This window comes from Colobus angolensis, unplaced genomic scaffold, assembly GCF_000951035.1.
Source record: "Colobus angolensis palliatus isolate OR3802 unplaced genomic scaffold, Cang.pa_1.0 Scaffold369, whole genome shotgun sequence".
In the NCBI taxonomy this organism is placed as follows: Eukaryota; Metazoa; Chordata; class Mammalia; order Primates; family Cercopithecidae; genus Colobus; species Colobus angolensis.
This window is the reverse complement of record NW_012117032.1, coordinates 1616102-1629064: the sequence shown is the minus strand read 5'-3', so window position 1 is coordinate 1629064 and position 12963 is coordinate 1616102. Positions and strand designations below refer to the sequence as shown.

General features: G+C 38.0%; 1 protein-coding gene across 1 annotated transcript in view; it reads left to right on the top strand.

Moving 5' to 3' along the window:
* ZCCHC2 (zinc finger, CCHC domain containing 2) overlaps positions 1 to 12963 on the top strand; it is a 54120-nt gene that overhangs the window by 29600 nt on the left and 11557 nt on the right. Inside the window, exons 6-11 of the mRNA XM_011953597.1 lie at positions 2087 to 2181; positions 4563 to 4646; positions 6385 to 6442; positions 8787 to 8922; positions 10278 to 10342; positions 10713 to 10807. Of these exons, the coding sequence (XP_011808987.1) occupies positions 2087 to 2181; positions 4563 to 4646; positions 6385 to 6442; positions 8787 to 8922; positions 10278 to 10342; positions 10713 to 10807 (533 nt within the window). The remainder of the gene's footprint in view (positions 1 to 2086; positions 2182 to 4562; positions 4647 to 6384; positions 6443 to 8786; positions 8923 to 10277; positions 10343 to 10712; positions 10808 to 12963) is intronic.

The following is a 12963-nucleotide window of genomic DNA, read 5'->3' as shown; positions in this document are numbered from 1 at the left end:
AGGCCGAGACAGGCGGATCACGAGGTCAGGAGATCGAGACCATCCTGGCTAACACTGTGAAACCCCGTCTCTACTAAAAAATACAAAAAACTAGCCGGGCGAGGTGGCGGGCGCCTGTAGTCCCAGCTACTCCGGAGGCTGAGGCAGGAGAATGGCGTAAACCCGGGAGGCGGAGCTTGCAGTGAGCTGAGATCCGGCCACTGCACTCCAGCCTGGGCGACAGAGCAAGACTCCTTCTAAAAAAAAAAAAAAGAAAATATAGCCTGAAATGTGCATTTGGGGTTGGATGATTTCTGTCGTGTCAAAATGTAACCTGTTTTTCTTACTGATTTGATTTATCAAGTAGTTTATGGCCACTTTGATTTTTTAATATCAGTATAATTGCCATCTTGTGGTTATTCATTAATGAGCCTTGACTTTAGTTGGTATGCTGATTTCAGTCCCCTGCCTTTATCTCATTTGTGGTTTGAATGCAATACTCAGTGTTCCTGTAGTGGATGTGTACATAGGATTTGGAGTTATATCTGAGCTGTTGCTTGGAACTCAGGCCTTGAATTGCAGGTGTGCCTGTGCTTTTGACCAGTTGGTTTCTAACATGACTGGGTGTGGGTTCCACCACTGCCTTTGGATTTTCAAGTCAGCCTTAGGTAATATGTTCAGACCTGGAAATCTAGATTTGCTCCTGAATTCAGATCTCAGTTCTTCCATCTCTTAATTTCACCCATGTCTTCCTATTGAATGTTTACTTTCACATTAGAATACGAAGAAGCAATTTTGCATGATATACAAGGCAACTTTGGCCCATAAAGGTCATCTGTTGGTATCTGATTTTATAATTAATCTGAATAATAGGTCAAAAACCTTGGGGGAGAAATTAAGAATTAAAATTTAAAATGAGCATTTAAAAGTGTTCAAAGCTAATAGAATGGGATTTGTACGTTAAGCACCTAAGTAGTAGGTAGGCTGACTGTTTATCTATGTGTACTATTTGATTCTCGTAACCATAAGAAATTGGAAGTTGAAAGGCTGTTTAGGGTGCTTCAGCTTATAAGTGATTGAACTGGTATTCAAATCCAAAGTAAACTTTCTAGTAGATTCTGCTCTAATTCTATGTCCAAGAACCCTTTTACAGGTACCACTGTTGGAAAGACCTCCAGCTGGAGTCTTTTAATTACATTAATAAAATATGAGGAAAGCTAGGTTTCAAAGATAACTTTGATTCATGGCATGATACACATTCAACATGAATCATCAGTCAGTCATGCCTTAGGTTGTAGAATGTATGTATAATATATGATAACTACATAATTGACTGTTCCATATTTTCCAGGACTCTTAGCATCCCAAACTTCCCAACTTCCCACTTGGAGAGTGTGGGAATGTCCCTTAATTGTGCAGCCAAAGGCCAGGCTCGGTTGCTCACACCTGTAACCCCAGCACTTTGGGAGACCGAGGTGGGCAGATCGCCAGAAGTCAGGAGTTTGAGACTAACCTGACAGACATGGTGAAATGCCGTCTCTACTGAAAATACAAGATTAGCCAGGCATGGTGGCACATACCTGTAATCCCAGCTACTCGGGATGATGAGACAGGAGAATTGCTTGAACCTGGAGAGGCGGAGGTTGCAGTGAGCTGAGTTTGTGCCATTGCACTCCATCCTGGGCAAAAAGAGCAAAACTCAGTCTCAAAAAAGAAAAAAAAAAAAATAGTACAGCCAAATAAGGAGAAGAACCCCCGTGAAGAAGAGTAAAGAAATTACAGTTGTTTTTCTGAACAGAAGGGTGGCTGTTGGATCACTTGGGCAAAGGCTGGAATAATACATTTTTGGGCCAGAATTGAAAACATACCATTAGATTATACAAAATTAAAAATGCACCTATTTTGTCAATTCTTGCAAATGAGTTTTGTTAAATGTTACTGACTTCTTCCCATAGGAAATACATTACAAAATAATACTCTTTTCTACAGGAAAAATATTTTTCCATACCTGAATTAAACTGCCACTTAAGTCTGCTTTATAATTGAAGCTGAGCTCCTTGTGGATTAACATTACCTGAAATTAACAAATCTCTCTTTTTATATGCAGGCAGCTATTTTCAAGTTCATCACAAGCTTTTCTACAGAGTCAGAAAGTACACAGCTTCTTTCAGTCCATATCATCAGACTCCCTACACAGTCTCAGTAAGCATCCTCTGTCCCTCTGTGGAGGTCTTTTTTCTTTGCTGGATTTTACTGCTTTGCCATGTCATTTTGTGTAGGTTTGTCACTTTAGTTAAAGTTAAGGAATAGTGACATACAATTATTTGTCATTTTTAATGAGTTTTACACTGCAGTTTTAAAGAAAGTCTTGTATAAAAGCTAATATAACAGAGCAGACTGATTCCAAGGTAAGGTCTGATTCCACTCTAGACTTTGGGGTGTGGCCAGTCCTTCATTTCCTGGGCAGGAACTGTCCCGTCACCGGCTGGAGACCTTACAGTGCCACGTGCTGGTGTATGATCTAGTCTGTCTTCCTCCTGTCACCTGTTTCCAATTGACCTTTCCAGCCGATCAGACAGAAAACATTAGCCCTATTCTTCTCACTCTGCCTCTTTGTTTTCATCACGGAAAGGACAACGCATGCCAGACAAAGGATGTTTTCCTTTATGTCCCTTCCTTACCATCCCCTTGTTTACAGTTAGGCCTTTCTTTCATGCAGGGACTATTAAAGGTAAACCCTCACTCTTTTCTCAGATTCTAGTTTCCCACTTGGATGTATCCCTGGATTATCACAAGGATAAATGTGTTAAATTCCTGGTTGGTCTGAAATTCAGGCCCCACTGTGACCTTCCAGGAGCTTCCTTCTGCTCCCTGTGCTCTGTCTGCCAGTACGCCCAGCCATTGCCTGTCCTGTGTCTTTGCTCATTTGTACCTTTACTTAAACATCCATCCTTTTGTCATAGCCTGTTAAAATCACACCTGTTTTAAGGCCCAGCTGAAACATCACCGCTTCCATGAAGCTTTGCTAGTTTTTCTTACGTTCCGTATGTTGAGTTTTGCCCTCTTGTTTCAGCTTTCACCACTGTCTGCCTTGTGTTTAATTTTCTACACATCTACCTCAGCCTGCCTTTTACAAATATTTTGTCAGTAACATTGGCGTGTCATTTAGCAGAATTTCTTCAGGCATAGCTACTATAGCGAGGAACATTTTTTTAAAACTGTCCCTCTGCTTTCAACAGAGTCACGTTTTCCGGTATTTAAAGGGGAAAGAAAAACACGTATTTCCTCAATTTGAAGTGGGAGAAAAAGAGGTTAAAGAATAGTATGATTGAGTGTTACATAGGCTAACCTTTAAAGTTTCTCTAAGTGTGTTAAATGCTAACGTAATTATCAATCAGAATGAAAAATGTGACTCTTTATGACTAGTTGACCAAGACACAATGCACAACTTCAGGGTTAAATTTATGTCTGAATGATAGCAATAGCATTTATTAAAGAGAATCCTGATCATTCTGGAGCTATGTAGATTTAACCATCAGTGCTTTTTCCTGAGCCAAATGTGAGTGCTTTGTTTTGAACATGTATCAGTAGCATCAGTTTAATTTCAAAAAGGCATTGAATTGAGCACAAAGTTAAACTTTTAGTTCAGATGAACAGGCTGCTCAGGAAAACTCACTCAAGTGAGTTCATATATAAGTAATAAACTCATCTTGAGGGCGTGGTGGTGTTTAAATTACATGAGCAGTGCTAAAGAGGTTGGTGGATTTTGTTTCAAGTTTGTAAAATTAAAACACTGTATGAAAGTACAGAAGTTGAGATTGTGGGAAATCTTGTCAGCCTAACGTTCATGCATATCTGAGTTGTTTCCCTAGTGAATACACTGTTTTCAAGGCTCATTTGCATACACTGTTGGGTTTTTTGTTTTTTTTTAATAGCTTTACCTTTTTATTCTCTGGGACAGAGAGCATCACTCCATATCCTGAAAACTAGCGCTGAAAACAAAACAATGCTAAAGTCCTGAATGAATTAAGATGTTGAACTGTGGAGTCCTTCTGGCCTGTGTTTCAATGGGGAAGTAATCTAAAATGTGGTGCATGGGCCAGTGCTGGTCCATAAATTACTGGTTACTGTTCTGTAACACAAGAACAGAAATTGAGAGCAGACACTGAGAGATTAACAATTTGACAGTGCCACATTATTTTATTGTATTTTACAAAAGTAACTATCCACAGCAAATTAAAGATTTAAAAAAATAAAAACTGAATCTTTACCACACCACAGAGGTTTAAGAGGCACATTTCTACTTTATTTGCTCATTTTCTCATGAGCACACTGGGGCTGACAGATATGAAACGACTTGCCCCGGTCAGTCGCTCTTCAGGGAACAGCTGGCTCCTTGATCACGGTTCCCACTCACAGTCTAGTGCCTTGGGGTGTGTCAGCTTGCCTTCTCACTAGTAGCCATGTTTTCTTCACCACTCACCCTCCATTCATTTTCCTTAGGTTAAAAAAAAAAATTATTATATTTGTTTTCTGTATTTTAATTTTCCTGAAAAGTTAATAGTATTGAATACTTCCTGCAGATAACTTACAATCCTCTCTGAAGACTTCTAAGATATTAGAACACTTAAAAGAAGACAGCTCTGAAGCTTCAAGTCAAGAAGAAGGTAAATGTAGCTTCACTAGAGTAAATCATTCTGCCTGCTGATACAGCACGTGGATAGAAGTTAAGGAGTGGAGAAATTGACATATGGGAATTGGAATGTGACAGAGGTTGCATTACAAATAAGTGGAGGAAGAATAGACTGTTCAGTAAATGGTGTTGGCAGAGTTGATTTTCCATATGAAAAAATAGGTATAATTAGATTCCCAATTACATCATGCAGAAGACATTCAAGTGAATAACAACTTATATGTAAAATTTAAATTTTTAAATGTTAATTTGGGAGGAGAATCCTTTCTTGAACAAAGTAGAGCATGACCACAGTAGAGATCTTACTAAATTAGAGCTTCCATGTGACAAAAGGAATCATACAGCCAGGAGACAATCCACAGATTGGGAGATGTTTGCAAGATATTTACAGATAAGACTATATCCAGACTATGGAAGGATCTTCCTAAAAAGTCAATAAGACAATCAGCCCAACAGAAATATAGGTGAAAGACATAAACAGGTGATTCTGAGATGAGGAAACCTAAACAGCTATTACTTAGTGTGCAGCCTCACTGGTATCAGGAAAATGCAGATGGAAACAGGTGTCATCTCACGCTCAGCAGATTGACAAAACATTTTGGAGTCTGACATCAAGCATATGAAGAAGTGGGAACTCTCAGGCACTGCTGATGGGGTTATAAATTGACACAACTATTTTGAACAGAAATTTGGTGCTGTGTAGTGAAGTTGGAGATAATTATATGCTGCTGTCCAGCAATTCTGCATCTATGAAAATTGTAACACACCTGCAAAAGGGGACATGGGCACGGGTCCTTGAGGCAGCATTGTTTGCAAGGGCAAATACCAGGAAATTGCATGAACATTTCAAATGTTAGTAAAGTTATAAATAATGTCTTTGTACTAGGTAGCAATTAAAATAAAGGATATTTATAGTACAGTTGGCTCTCCATCTCTGCATTGGTGAGTTTAACCAACTGTGAGCTGAAAGTATTTGGGGTAAAAAATTCTTTTTCTTGTCATTATTCTCTAAACCATATAGGGTAGCAACTATTTGCATAGCATTTACATTGTATTAGGTAGTATAAATAATCTAGAGATGATTTAAAGTAAACAGGAGGATGTGCATAGATTACATGCAAATACTGAAGGACAGTTGTGTATTGAAACATGTAACAGCTAATGTGTTTATGAGCACACATATATGGATAGTTAAAACTTGAACTAGAATGTTTCAACAAGTAAGGTACTAGTTAGTCTCCAGAGAGATGAGGGGGAATGGAATGGAGGAAGACCTTCAGTCATTCCTGTGATACTCTGTTTCTTAAAAGAGGCAAATATGGAGCAGTCTGGAGGGTGGTGTACCTGGGCATTTGTTATATTAATAAATACGGGTTTGAATGTTTGAAACTCTTCAGTTTTTAATGGTTAAAAAGTTCTATCTGAAATTGGATGTTTTAGTTTCGTAGGGACATGCTCATAATAGACTTTCATAGTTTTGAACAAGATTGATTTGCTCTTAGGTGGAAGACATTTGAGAGGATATAAAAGGTAATTCAGAGTTTACTGTGTTTTTGAAAAATTTGCTTAAGATATCTTCTTTGTTGAGAAATGCTTAGAAGTGCTTTATACAGTCTGTCACCAGTGGTTATGATCATACAGACTAGTAGCATCCTACTGTTGGTTTTTGCTGCAGCATTTAATGTAATAAGTTACTTTTTCCTCTCTTCTAGATGTATTGCAGCACGCCATAATCCACAAGAAGCATACTGGGAAAAGTCCCATTGTGAAGTAAGTATCCTCTTTCTAAAACAAAAAGTGCTGTGGTACATTTTAATTAAATTTCTGATGTATTTGGCTATAATTCTGTCATTTTGCTATTTGCTTTTTATTTCTCCACTTTTTCTGTTTCCTTTTCTCACTTTTTTTTTTTTGCCTCCTTTTGAGTTGTTTTTCTTCTCTGCTTTTTTTTTTCCCCCTATTAGCCTTGATAGTTTTACAGTGTTTTTAAATTCTTCTAGTGGTTACCCTAGAGATTATATTATGTATCTTTGACTTATTAAAGTTGGATATTTGTGCTTGTACTGGTCCCAAACAATTTGAGGACCTTAGATTACTGTAACATCATTTATTTCCCCCTAACTTGTAAGCCATGGCTGTCATACATTTTAATTCTCTGTATAATTTTAAACCCCATGAAACCTTTTTGTAGTGTTTGTGTACTCATTCCTTCCTGTGTCTCTGAGCATCCACCTATGATCATTTTCCTTCCAAATGAAGAACACTTGAGTATTTCCTGTAGTCACATCTGCCAGTGATGAATGTACTTAAATTTTTATCTGGAAAAAAATGTTTATTTTGCCTTCATTTTTAAAAGATACTCTTACCACGTGTGGGATACTAATTGGGCAATTATTTTCTATGAGCTTTTTGAAAGTATAGCTTCCTCATCTTCTGGTTCTCCCTTTATTTCCTTGCATCTTATTCTCTCTGCTCACCTCCAGTTTCTCCTGCAGATCACATAAAGCCATCTGTGGTTTCTGACTCATACCACGTTAGCGCTCTGCTCCTCAAGGAGGAGCCGTGACTCTCCATGTTCCGCCTCAGGGCCTTTGCCGCTCACAGAGGAGGCTGCCTCCATCCTTTTTGGGTCTGTCATTCTGGGAGGGCCCAGAGGCTCGGAGCTTCTGATGCTTCCAGCCTCCACTGTGGACTCTTCATTGCAGTCCTTCCCCATTTCATTCTCTCCACTCCCTTGCTCCTGCTTTTTGGGATCTCTTCACAGATGAACTCTGTTATTCTGGACTCTTATTTGAGAGGAACTCACACTTAAGTCATCTGACATCCAGAGTTTCAATCGGTCTTACTGCTGCTCTTTTGAAGATAATATGCATTTCTCTCTGATTGCTTTTAAGGTTTTGTTGTTGTCTGGTTTTCAGCAGTTTTCCTAGCTTCCTTTGCATGAATTCTTGAATCTGTAGCTTGATGTCTTTTGATTTTAGAAAACTAGCTTTTACTTCTTCAAATATTTCTTCTCCGCTTTTCTCTTGTTCCCTCTTCCAAGACTTCATATCCTCATATGTTAGATTTTTCACCATGTCCCGTTTTTTTTTTGTTTGTTTGTTTGTTTGTTTTTTGAGATGGAGTCTTGCTCTGTCATCCAGGCTGGAGTGAAGTGGCATGGTCTCAGCTCACTGCAACCCTCCGCCTCCCGAGTTCAAGCGATTCTCCTGCCTCAGCCTCCCAAGTAGCTAGGACTACAGGTGCCCGTCACCACACCTGGCTACATTTTTTTGTATTTTTAGTAGAGACGGAGTTTCACTATGTTGGCCAGGATGGTCTCAAACTGCTGACCTCAGGTGATCCACCCGCCTCAGCCTCCCAAAGTGCTGGGATTATAGGCGTGAGCCACCGTGCCTTGCTGTCTCATGTCTTTTAAGCGTTTTTTGTTTTTCACATTTTTTTCACTCTCAGTGCTTCAATCTGTTTTCTTCTGACCAGTTTTTTTCTTCATTAGTTTTCTTCATCTGTTTCCCCTTCACTAATTTTCTCCATCTATTTCCCATTTGATGAGTTTGTAATATTAATTTTATAGTTCTATAATTTACATTTTTTTTTCTTTTCCAAATTTCTCTTCCAAAATCCTCAGTATTATATTTGTCGACCATGTTAAGCACTGTTATCTGAAAGTCCATGTCCAATAAGTTTATCATCTGAATTCTGCTGGGGCCTATTTCTCTTGTCTGTTTCTTTTGTTTTTTTGTTCTCATTATCCTGTCCCTTCATGTACTCAGTTACTTAAGTACTCATGACAGCAGTGCTTTCAAGATGCAGGCTGTGTAAGCCTCTCTGTCCCAACTGTAATAAGCAGTGTATGATGATCACCATCACGCAGTGTCTAAAAGCAGAGTGTGCAGCTGTTACTACTCTTTTTAGAGACAGGTATTAATGATAAATAGATGTGTAGTGGTTTATTTCTCATAGTATGCTTTTTTTTTCTTAGACCTATCGTTAGGCATTCTGTGAAGAAACTAATGTATTGAAAAGAGGGTTACTGTAACTTCTTCATTGAAATGAAATAGCAGGTTACTATTGAGGGCAGATTTTCACGCTTTCATAAACTTTTCTTTGGCAGCAATATTGGTACAAGTTGTTCTCCATTGGATGGGCTTACCATGCAATATTCTGAACAGAATGGAATTGTGGATTGGAGGAAGCAAAGCTGTACCACCATTCAACACCCAGAGCACTGTGTGACCTCAGCTGACCAGGTGTGTGGGGAGTTTGTTTTGGACCTATGTAGTTAAAGCATTGCTACTCTACAAGAAAAAAATTAAGTTCTGTAAGCTTTCAGTCAGATAGTAATCTGGTAAGAAGAAATGAAGGAATGTTTAAGTTTTAGACTTTATACTTATATGTGATCTAAGCTCTTCTGAGACCTGAACATGTGTATTTAGAAAACTTTTATTGCTTGTGTAAGATTAGTACACTTTAATACGACACCTTGCCAGGCGCCATGGGTCACGCTTCTAATCCCAGCACTTTGGGAGACTAAGGCAGGAGGATTGCTTGAGGCCACACATTTGACCAGCCTCGGCAACATGGTGAAACCCTATCTGTATAAAAAATTTAAAAATTAGCTGAGTGTGGCGGTGCACACCTGTAATCTCAGCTACTTGGGAGGCTGAGGCAGGAGGATCACCTGAGCCCAGGAGTTCAAGGCTGCTGTGAGCCATGATCACACCACTGCACTTCTGCCTGGGCAACAGAGTAAGACCCTGTCTCTAAAAAATAAATTTAAAACAAAATAAAAATTTTTAAAAATAATACCTTCACTTTTAACAAGGTGTACATTAGATTGTTATGCCAAAATTTTTTGGTCTTGAAAGAATTGAAAGAAGGATTCACATTTCAATCACTGCCTTGCTATTTTGATGTAAATTTTCCAACTGACCTTTCTTCATGAATATCTGGGTCAGTTTACCGACACTTCAGAATGCATTAGGAGATGTTTGCTTTCTTAAGATTTGGGTGTGATCAGAGAGCAGAATGCTCTTAAGTATGTTTAGTGTCATATGGCCTCACAGATATGGGGGGAGGTCCCTATGTATATGTTACAAGTATGGAATGAAACTTCTCTCTAGAAAATTGATTCATTAACCTGATGTTGTTTCTGACCAACGCTCAGATCCAAATGTTAACTCTTCTTGGAATGTGTTTTTATGCATTAACGCATATTCTGAGAAATTATAAATAGTTTCAGTCATAATTAAGGACCTATTTTCAAGTGTTGGCAGTTTTATCGAATTGTACTTTAAGAGAATAGAAGTAAACCTACAGCAAGTGCCAGTCACTTGATTGTGTTTCATTTTATAGTCAGAAAAAAAAAGTAGGCCCATTTTAAAAGAAAAATAGAAAACAATATTGTATTAATCATGAGAAAAATATATAAGTAATTGTCACAGAATATGTAAATGTTAGTGGTTCAGGTGGGAAACTTCAAAAATAGGTTGGAAATTAACACTTGTTAGAATATACAACTGAGAATTTATCATTTTAATGTTATCAGTAAAAATGTCAGTATGATTTAACTTTTGTCTGATTTGTCTTTTTTTCTTTCTGCTAGCATTCTGCTGAAAAACGGAGTTTATCTTCAATAAATAAGAAGAAAGGAAAGCCACAAACAGAAAAGTAGGTTCAATTTAAGGAAAGACAGCATATAGCCTTTGATAATAGGCCTGTTTAGTTTATGATAGTATACAACATAGTATTCTTTTAGTTAGTTTTCTTTATATTTTTAATTCTGGGTTTTACTCTTTTGATTCAAAATATTAATATATGCAGGTGATAAACATAAAGCTACTGTCAAACATTGCGTTCAGTTTGGAGGGGTAAAACTCTCAGAACTTTACTGAAGGGCGAATCTTAATTGTATTTAGATTATTCCTTACTAAAAAAATTTAACTCTAAAGAGTCTTGAAGGAAATTTTATCAATACTGTACTGAATGTGTTTGGTAGATAACCTTATAAAAATTTTGGCAATATGTTTATTTGGTTTAGGGAGAAAATTAAGAAAACTGACAACAGATTGAATAGTAGAATAAATGGTATTAGACTCTCCACTCCTCAGCATGCCCATGGTGGTGCTGTGAAAGGTAAGAAGATTATTTTTCTTTCAAATACCCCTCACCTAAATATATTTAGCATGATACTTACTGTATTGATACTGAGCTGTTGTGTCAAATCCTAATACTATAATTTTACCTTGTGTTGATATGTACAGCAATTTCCAAATTAAACAGTTCCGAAATCAGTAGAGTTAATTTAGGGAATACAAACCAGCCATGGGGGTGAAGATTGCCTTTGCCTCAGTTATTCTCACTTGCTTCTCCCTTCTGGCAGCAGGAGTCTCCCAGGTTGTCCTTTTCCAGCCAGTCCCGACTCAGGAGACATTTCCCAAGGCCATGGGGGATCTCTCCTGTGGCTTTGCCAGTCATTCATGAGAGTGTTTTTATGTAAAGTCATTTTTTAGAATACTGTTGACTTCTTCATGATTTAATAACCATCCTTTACGAAGTTTTGTGAGGCTTTAAGGGAATGTCAACCCTCAAATTTTTGTTATGCTAGATTTATATGGCTTCCATTTACCCATCATTATTTTAAGGTTCCTTTATTTTTAGGTTCAAGGTTCATTTGACTTGAGAAGTGCCCTTCTGTAGCTTCATTGATTTTGTTTATCTTTACTATTAATTATAACGATTAAAAAAGAATAAGAGCACACAGACCTCTAGGAAAACGTTTTATCCCTGGATGCCCCTGACACATTTATGTAGTGATCCCACAAATGTGATATTTTAATTTAAATGTTATTCTAATATTAGTACATTCAGTTGTGATGTAATATGAATAACCAGAATCTATTTCTTAAAAGTTTTGAGTATGTTTTTAAACTGTATATTTGTATAGAAAGACTGAATAGTGATGAAAGAAAAATGGTTACCTTTCAAATCTAAAATCATCTGGGCCAGACATGGTGGCTCACACCTATAGTCCCAGCACTTTGAGAGGCCAAGGTGAGCAAATCACCTGAGGTCAGGAGCCCGAGACCAGCCTGGCCAACATGATGAAACCCTGTCTCTACTAAAAATATAAAAATTAACTGGGCATGGTGGTGGGTGCCTGTAATCCCAGCTACTGGGGAGGCTAAGGCAGGAGAGTTGCCTGAACCTGGGAGGTGGAGGTTGCAGTGAGCCAAGACTGCGCCATTGCACTCCAGCCTGGGCAACAAGAGTAAAACTCCATCTCAAAAAATAACAAATTAAAAAGTAACATCATCTGGCCAACTCATTGAATCACTGGAAGTGAGGGTAAAATAACATGGACAAAACCCATCTTGTCTGTAGAAGGATCGTGTAACACTTGACTGTCGCTGAGATTCCCTCTGGTGGTCATGGCAGCATAACGGAGAAGGAAAACACTGAATGCGGAAGACAGAAGTCAGTCGGAGGACGTTTGGAGATCGATTCTGACGGCCCTCCCTGTCTCTGTTCCTTCTCTTTCTAGTTCATTTTCCATACTGCTGCCATGTTTGTTTTCTAAAATACCATTTTCTGAATGAAATTCCTGTCCTCCATAAGATCACTCTCTCTCTCGTCTCACAGTGTTTGGGAACTACTGCTCACTAAAGAAGTTTGCAACTGTTTTTTCCCTGTTAGCCCATTTCCAGAGGAGAAGCACATGGACTTTGGTCAGAGACAGCTATGGGTTTGAGTGTTCTGCTCCCCCCAGTTTTTTAAGCATGCGACCTCTCTGACACCTTTGTTTGTTCATTTGTAAAACAGGAGTAATGCTTGCTTCAGCAGATTGTAAGAATTACATGTAAAAACATGAAGAGCATTTTCCTAGTTCCAAGTAGCTAGGTGTTCAATGCAGCAATTTAGTTCCTTTTCCTTGTTGTAATAAATTAGAGGGAAACATGCATTGTATAGGTTAAGAACTTTGTAACAGCATCACAAACTCTCATTCATTTTTTTCCTTAATTTTCAAATATTACGAAAATAACCTCAGCATATTTAAGTTCAGTTTTATCTATTTTCTCCTCTATATCTGTCCCCGATTTGTATGTATTTACATTTATAGAATGACTGTGAATGAAATATTTTTTGTACAGCTTGTCTCATTGATGTCAAATGCAGCACAGATGTATGCCAATTCCAACTTTTAGAAAACCCCTTGGTGTTATTAATTTTTCTTTGAAATATTAAGGCACCAAGGAAGAATTGTCTTTAAGCATTCAGTAAACTCAGTACAC